The sequence below is a fragment of the Nanorana parkeri genome, unplaced genomic scaffold (genome assembly GCF_000935625.1).
Source record: "Nanorana parkeri isolate BGI_ZX_2015 unplaced genomic scaffold, ASM93562v1 scaffold1689, whole genome shotgun sequence".
NCBI classification, from domain to species: Eukaryota; Metazoa; Chordata; class Amphibia; order Anura; family Dicroglossidae; genus Nanorana; species Nanorana parkeri.
Genome location: NW_017307957.1, coordinates 25,561 through 34,097, shown reverse-complemented (window position 1 = coordinate 34,097; position 8,537 = coordinate 25,561). Strand labels below are relative to the sequence as shown.

General features: G+C 48.6%; 1 protein-coding gene across 1 annotated transcript in view; it reads left to right on the top strand.

Annotated features, from left to right (window-relative positions):
- The window catches only part of LOC108799309 (connector enhancer of kinase suppressor of ras 2-like), a gene marked incomplete at its 3' end in the record, with an annotated part of 301,637 nt that overhangs the window by 267,773 nt on the left and 25,327 nt on the right, over positions 1-8,537 (top strand). Inside the window, exon 13 of the mRNA XM_018571158.1 lies at positions 2,203-2,450. Within this exon, the coding sequence (XP_018426660.1) occupies positions 2,203-2,450 (248 nt within the window). The remainder of the gene's footprint in view (positions 1-2,202; positions 2,451-8,537) is intronic.

Genomic DNA, 8,537 nt, shown 5'->3' with positions numbered 1-8,537 from the left:
TAGACTTGTGCGCCGTCAAAAAATTTGTTCCGTTTCGGAATATCCGTTATTTCGTAATTCGTGTCCGAAACTCAATTCGGATTCGTACGAAATACGGATTTTCGTTAGTTTCGGCACATTTTCGTAACTTTACGAACATTCGTTATGATGAAGTTAAAAAGCAAAAATACCTTTGTTAATATTGGAGTCGATGTGGTAGTTGTTTTTTTATCCGAAATACGAATTCCGTTAACGGATTCCGGATCCGAATTTCGTATTTCGGACTTAAAAAAAAAAACTACCATCAACTCCAATATAAATGTATTTTTGCTTTTTACCTTCAATATAACGAATGTTCGTAACGGAACGAAAATACGTCAACGGAATTTCGTATTTCCTGCCTGTGTATTGTAATGCGACTCTCAGCAGCAGCGGATCCGTATTTCGGATTTAAAAAAAAATCTTGTCATGTTGTTCAACCTCATTTACAGGGGTGATATTAGTTCCCGTTTCAACGAAATTCGGATCCGAAATTCGTTAACCGAATTTTGTATTTCGGATATAAATCGGAAACTGCCATTCGGATTTCGGATGCTTACGAATCTACGAATTTCAGGAAAATTCCTACGGATTTCGATTGGTAACGAAACGAATCGCACATGTGATGTCTAGTCTTTTGGTTGAGGAGTTTTTAACTGGGGAGTAGTGAGAATGTGAGTTGAAATGGATAACCCTTTGAGGTGGGAGAAAGATGGGAATAATTGTACTTGCGAGAATGTAACGTAAGCAGAGGTTCTTATCCCAAATAAGGAGAGATTATTTTTGAGCTTCTTTACAATGATAATTATTTGCTGTATGTTTACATATATGGAAATAAAAATTATATTATACAAATGAGATGAATTTGGGGATAACATTCACCTGTAGAGAACCCAATATGACACTTCTGAATGTTGAACCCGTATATGGTGACTTGTCATTGGCCGGCTGATATCTGATTGGAATGAAGTCCTGATACGATGTAGCGATATTCCTTCATAAGAAGTGATTGTTCCATTCATGGATGACACACCTCGGTGGCACACTGACCTCAGTCATGGCTACAAAGCAGGAAGGTGTGCACTCACACTGGACGACGTTTACTTTGCTCCGTGCGATGTGTATTATACACAATTTACATTCTTTGTTAATAAAATCCTAATTTCCCCCTTTTTCATCCTTTGTTCCTCCTCTGTGCTGCTGATCTCCTGCAGCCACTTCTTGCCTACATGCACTCCAGCGATGGCATATCTCAGGGCGGGTTTATTGAGGATGACAACAGAGGACTGTGTTATGTGTTATGTGTGATGAAATGGCCACTTGTAGTCTCCATGGGCGGCCCATGTGTAGGGGCACAACGCGGGAGCACAATTGGGAGACAGGGACAGTGTGTGGTCACCCTATAACAGGAAGTGCCTGAACAAGGACCTCCATGGCAGGAACAGTGAAGATGTTTTTTACATTTAAATGAACATATGAGAGCTCCTATAAGAGTTCATTGGGGGGAGGGGGGGTCACTTCTCTGATTCCCGGTAACGTCTGTACTGTTTGTGGGTTTTTTTACTATTTGGAAGCGGTGGGCTCTCTGCTCTCTGGGTGGAAGCAGACTGAAGGGGAGGACGGAGGTCAGATAGAAGACTGAAGGGGAGGACGGAGGTCAGATAGAAGACTGAAGGGGAGGACGGAGGTCAGATAGAAGACTGAAGGGGAGGACGGAGGTCAGATAGAAGACTGAAGGGGAGGACGGAGGTCAGATAGAAGACTGAGGGGGAGGACGGAGGTCAGATAGAAGACTGAAGGGGAGGACGGAGGTCAGATAGAAGACTGAAGGGAAGGACGGAGGTCAGATAGAAGACTGAAGGGAAGGACGGAGGTCAGATAGAAGACTGAAGGGAAGGACGGAGGTCAGATAGAAGACTGAAGGGGAGGACGGAGGTCAGATGTAGAGGTCAGAGCTGTATTGATGGTCTCACACACTCGGCGGCTCTCCCCCCATAGAAGAGGAAGTCGTTGTGTGTGAGTGTTACGTTGTATCTCGGTCTCGGGGAAGTAGAGGATTGGGCGCAGGGCGCGGGGTGTGTGAGTGTCTCTGTGAGTGACGGAAGTCTGGCAGGTTGTGGCGCCGGGTGCGCGGAGTACACAGCTGTATCTTATTCTCCTCTTCCTGTCTCTTCTCTCCCACTGACTCTGAGAACTCGCTGCTGCGATATCTGAGCGATGACAAGATTCTGGTGATACAAGAGGAGCCGCCGACCCAGAAAGACAACAAGAAGGACACGGGCCGGAGGTCCCGGAAAAAGAGCAAGAACCCCGGGAGCCCCAGTTACCCCATCAGCCCCTCAATGCTGACCTCCAGCGGGCGACTGGACCCGGCCCAGCAAGATGCACTGACCTTCTCTATGGCGGAGAGCAACACCGTACCCCTCTACCATGTGAGTACCCCCCCCCCCCTGCCTGCAGGGTGTCTGTTTATACCATCCCAACACCCCCATCATTGATACCCCCCTAGCATGGGAGTCCCCGTGTTGTATGTTCAGTGTGCCGTGTTGTGTGTTCAGTGTATCTGTGTGCTCACCAATCATTTACTGTCTGTTATGATGGGAATTGAGAGATACGATGACAGAATGATAAGAAACCAAAAACAAATTGATATCAAACACCACGACGGTGTCATACAATCAATGTGCGGGGGATGGTCTGTCCCGGTTTTTAAATGAAGGAAACCCCCGGTGGTCACCAGAACTAGTGTCCCCATTGTAAGATTTCCTCTACATTACTGTTCTGGTGACAACCCAACATTTGGGATTTTCCTTCACGTTTAGTGATAGCATTCACCAGGACACATAGAGAGGGTGAATCTTCCTAATGGGGGCACAGGCAGCCATAAAAACCTGACAGGGTGTCTAATCCCTCCTCACTCTATCCAAGACAGAGATGTGCCTCTGCAGCTCTTCCTGTAGTCTGATCATTGGGGGAGGGGAGACTGAGGAAATGCTTCCTCCTGCCTGCAGCAGACTGATCACTGGGGGAGGGGAGACTGAGGAAATGCTTCCTCCTGGCTGCAGCAGTCTGATCACTGGGGGAGAGGAGACTGAGGAAATGCTTCCTCCGGCCTGCAGCAGTCTGATCCCTGGGGGAGAGGAGACTGAGGAAATGCTTCCTCCGGCCTGCAGCAGTCTGATCACTGGGGGAGGGGAGACTGGGGGAAATGCTTCATCTCAATCAGGAAAAGTCACTGACTGGAGCCGTTTAATAATTAAAGTGAAAGTGTTGCCGTATATTGTGACACGTCAGGGATGTATTCATGGAGACTTGTACATTTAGTGTCAGGTCCCCTTTAAGAGTAACAATCCTCTGCGTGTCCCTCACTCGCAGTCACACAGAAGTAACAATGACGCCCCCGGACAGGTGTTCTGACTCATTTCATCCTCTATGCTGAGTGGGTGCCCCGACCTCCCCCCCAAACTTCTATTTTTATAGATTCCTTTCCGCTGAGTTTTTTCCCCCTCTCATGTTTTTCGGTAGACGTAGATTCTCCCTCAGTGAATAATCACGTGAACTAAAGACTGACGGGGTTCACTTTTGTGTAAGGTGATAAAGTGTTTCACCGTTCTGGTCATTCCCCTCCCCCGGTGATACTCGGCCGTGCCCATCGCTCCAGTAACCCTGCAGTGCTGCCATCTTCTCGCTCTCTACTTTGGCGAGTTACTTTGTCTCGGCACTTATGGCCGTCACGCCGAGATTGCAGACCGAGCTGCGCATGTGCGGCTGAGGGTACAACGAGGGAAGAGTTGCTGGTGGAGGGGGGGGGGGGGGGTTTTTTTTGCGGGGGGGGGGGGGGGGGGGGAGGGGTGTTATTGAACAATTTTGTTCAATAACAGTGAATGTTTTACACATGATTGGAAGAGAAGAAACTTGTTACAATTGTTCACAGCAGAAGTCACAACATTGTTATCAGAGGAGGAAACTCCGAACATCATCTCCGCTGTCACCGACCCAACCGGCCGAGTCCATGATACCTTATTACCCCCGGTGCTGGAGGTTTGTGTACCAGTACTGCATGGACCCAGAAGAAGGGGGGGGGTCCATGCAAGCTGGCCCTGAAAATGTAAAATGGAATTTCTATATAAGTGCACAAAAACTAACACCAAAGTGAACCAAAAAGAGTGCATATGAAACACAAAAAAGTTGCGCTGTCCATCACCCGAAGAGAGCGGGTCCTTCCACGACCCCCCAGCTCGGGGAGCAATGCTCCTGATTGGGGCAGAGCACTCGTGTCCACCTATCTAAGGCCGGGCACACACCTTACAACCATCGTAAGACTTTTGTCTTGCGAGGGTTGTCAGGTACTTAAAAAAACGTACAATCTGCCTATGTTGCATAGGCAGATCGTACTTGCGATGATCGCAAGCCACGCCCCCTGAGGGGCGGGCTTCCGATGACCGCAATGCCGAACGGGCAGTGTGCGCTTGCCCACACCGGCCCGTCCGGCTTTTATCTTACGAACATGCCACACACCCGCCGAACGTCGTACGATGCTCGGCGGGTTTTCGAACATGTCCGTAAGTTTAAAGTCGTGCGACCGTACAGCAGCAGAGGTCGCACGGCTTCCACACACCTTACAATCATCGTACGATCGCGGGATTTCCCGCCATTATCGTAAGGTGTGTGGGGACCCTAAGCCAGGCAGACTCCTCTCCTCATGGCCAGCAGAACTGAAGCCAAAACATTTTTTTGTTCAGTTTTGGATAGGATAAGGGGAAGCCCGAACCTGGAAATACGTTTGCTGAGAAAAGTTCACCCTGAAAGTGACACTTCAGGGAGTGTCCTGGGCTCCCGGGTCCCCCACAGCTCTCAGTGGTTCCTCCCCCGGACCTCCACCCGGAGACACTACTGATGGTAAGGGGAGCCTGAGACGAGAGCCATATAAATGCTGCACCTGAAAATGGAAATATAAAATATGGATATATGACATGTGTAGAGGAAGAGGGAGGACATCACTCGCAGAGTCCTCTGGTGCCAACAGTCAGAGGCTCGCCTAACCAGCTTGACATGTAAGGCCTCATTCACACACAACGCAAGAGCAAAATTGTACATTGCGTGTATACGCGTGCACTATGCGCATTCCCAGAATGCATCATTCCTAATAGAACTTTGAACTGTACACACGTACATATATGCGTACACATGCGTATGCGCGTAAACGACGCTGAAATACGCCGCCCGGACGCATCTCGGTTCCATTCTGTTTTTGCGAAATTTTTACGCTACGCAAATATACGGCCTTGTGTATGGAGCCATTTATTTGCATATGGTACAATACGCGCGTACGCACATATATGCGCGGCATATGTGAATGAGGCCTTAAGGTACAAGAACAGGAGTCGCAGCGCGCGGGGGAAATATTCAAAAAGAACGAATACAAACGGCGACAGATTCCGACAAAATCCTTAATCGGGCCAACAACAGATCTCCTCCAACAAAGATACAAAGTATGCAAATCAGAAATCGTAGAACCTTCCAAATGGTTACAAATTAACAACATGCGGCAAGTGACCCAAAACTCCGGAGAGAAATCCTAAAAATCCATAAAAGTCCCGAACTCTGAGCAACAATCTCTGTGGGTTGAATTCCATGGACTTGTGTCTTTTTTCAACCTGACTAACAATGTATCTTATTTGTGTATCACTCGGGTCCTCCAATCATCTCTGACACTGTCCTTCCTTCTGGAGGGGGGCTACATCTGTTCCCCATGGTCCCTGTGTGTGTTGTAGAGTAGTCACCGCTCCAAGCTCCGCCCCCCCCCTCCCTCAGGATGGACTACAATCTCAATACAAATTAGTAAACTAAACCTGAGATTGTAGTCCATCCCCGGGGGCGGAGCTTGGAGCGGTGACTACTCTACAACACACACAGGGACCATGGGGAACAGATGTAGCCCCCCTCCAGAAGGAAGGACAGTGTCGGAGATGATTGGAGGATCTACAGCCGAGTGACACACAAATAAGATACATTGTTAGTCAGAGTTCAGGGACTGGGATGTGGTTTTAATTTTAAGGTGTAACTCCGGAGTTTAGTGTCACTTGAACTCGGCTTCACATAGGAAGCAACATAACTCTGCGGCCCCGTTCACACTGAGCGGTTTATCGCACGATTTTTGCCGCGATATCGCTCTATGTCGCTCGTCCAATGGAGCTGTTCACAGCTCAATGTCGCCTGTAGCTCGTCGCTCGTGCATGACCCCTTTTTGCGCAGATGTCGCCCGATTCGGCTCCAATAGACTCTATAGTGTCGCGCAAAATCGCGCATTGCCGGCGATACTGCGCGACAGAGGGGTCACTTTTGCACTGCAAAATGGAAAGAAAGAATGATGTCGCATCAAGATCGCTGTTGATTGGTTACAGCCCAATGTAGCAGCGACGAAGTCCAGCCCAAAAAAACGGGCTATGTAGCGCGATAAAATGCGCACTGTCGCTCAATATCGCGCAATGTAGCTCAAAGCCGCTCACCGCGAAATCGCGTGGGAAAACGCGCAATATCCATGTCGCTCAGTGTGAATGGGGGTGTACATGAGATCAAAGAAGAGATTTTATATGTGGAAAAAAAGGTTAAAAATCCATCTATAAAGAAAGAGGAAACAAAAGAAAAACAAACAATACACACGGGAACGTTTACAATGACGCTGTGGATGGAAGGCGATACAATTGCTGAATTGTAGAATAATTAAATATGTTGTAACAGATCTGCTGTTGGGGGCTGTGAAGGGCTGTTCCTCGAAAATGTTTCCATTAGTTCTTTTTTTAATTAAAATAAAATATTAACGAAGTGCTGCATATGAGACTGTCACAGGTCGGCTCAGTAGATCGGGAGGTGAGCGAACACATACCGGCGTTTCGCTCACCTCTCGATCCTGTCACGGCTCTCTGCCGTGACAGGGGGAGGGGCTGGATTCCCTCCTCCCCGCTCCGATCCGCCAGCGCTGACTGGCGGAACGGACGGGGGAGGGGGCGGGTACAGCTGGCTCTGCCTCTAGATAGGAGGAGCCAGCTGTCACTCATGCAGCTGGGCGGATCTCGACGTCGATGTCGGGATCCGCTCCGGCTGCGGCATCTCAGTATATAGGGAGCTGTAGCTCGCGGTATACTGAGCTTAGGGTGATGGGAGGATGCTAGTTTGTGCCCCTTAGGAGAACTATGGGGGAAAGCCCTGACCCCAGAGTTCTCCTTTAATAGAAGCGAGTTCTGGTCGGCATTTTGGGGAAGTTGCATTATTATCCTGTTTCCAAATAGTTACATTTGCAGAATCTCAGGTCCCTGTAATTCCCGTCCTGCGCGGTGACGCGCCTCCCCAAGATTGGAAAAATGACTTTTACTCTTTGAATTTTCCCCAAAACTTTGATTTGGATTCGGCGACAATTCATTTTTCTCGGCGCTGTTGGTGCATTGAGTGCGATCGGGCCGCGCCGGTCGCCGCTCTCAGAGTTGCCGGCCGCGCTGGTTGCAGTTCCCCTTTAATTTCACACTCTGCTGATGTTGCGCAATGTAGTTCGTAGCTTCGCTCTCTTGTTTTCCGCGTTGCGAAGTGAAGCAAAGCGAGCAGCTTGTGACGTTTTCCTGTCCCCCGCCTCCCACAGCGGCACCCACATCAAAAGAGACCTTCAGGTAATGTGTATTGGCCGCTCCCCTGCGAAAGCCGCATGTGGCGAATATTGTGCAAAAACATTTCATAACATTCACCGGGGAGAGAAATCTGCTGAAAACTTCATGATGTCATCACAGGGGGGGGGTCGGTGCTGCTCTATATGCAATGCAGGCAGATCATGGCTAGTGGGAGGGAGCAGCAGGGTGCTGTTCCTGAAAGCATCACAGCACCCTGCCTCAGTACTTTCCTCAGGAGCCCTGATGCAAGCAGTGGGCGGGCTGTTGGAAAGAGTTATGTAAATATCGAAATGCCTCAATGGGTGGATGTCAATCTAGAGAATTAAAGCCCAAATGACAGGGTGACAACGCAGGAAAACCATTGTAAGACAGGGACAGAGCGTTGTCACCATATAACAGAAGAGCCTATAGAAGGACCCTTTTTCCGGGATCACTGGGACTTATTTGGAAGGAATTATGTAAATATTGAAAGGCCTCAATGGGTGGGTGTCAGTGCGGAGGAGTGATGTCATTGTGACAGGGTGACAACGCAAGAAAACAATTGTAAAACAGGGACAGAGCGTTGTCACCCTATAACAGAAAGAGCCTATAGAAGGACCCTTTTTCCGGGATCACTGGGACTTATTTTAGTGCAGATTAGAAAACTTCTGAAATAACATTAACGCGTCAAAGCTTCTACGAGATTTTAGTCATTGGATTTACATCTACCTGTCAGATCGGCATTTGTATCAATCTGAATCTCTAATCTTAATCTGGTAAAATAGTGGAGCCGTATCTCTCAGGGATTGCTGTGTCTGTAGGTACTCACTTGTATTCTCTCCCTGTCAGACCTGTATTAAGCAGTAAGGCCCCCCCCCCCCC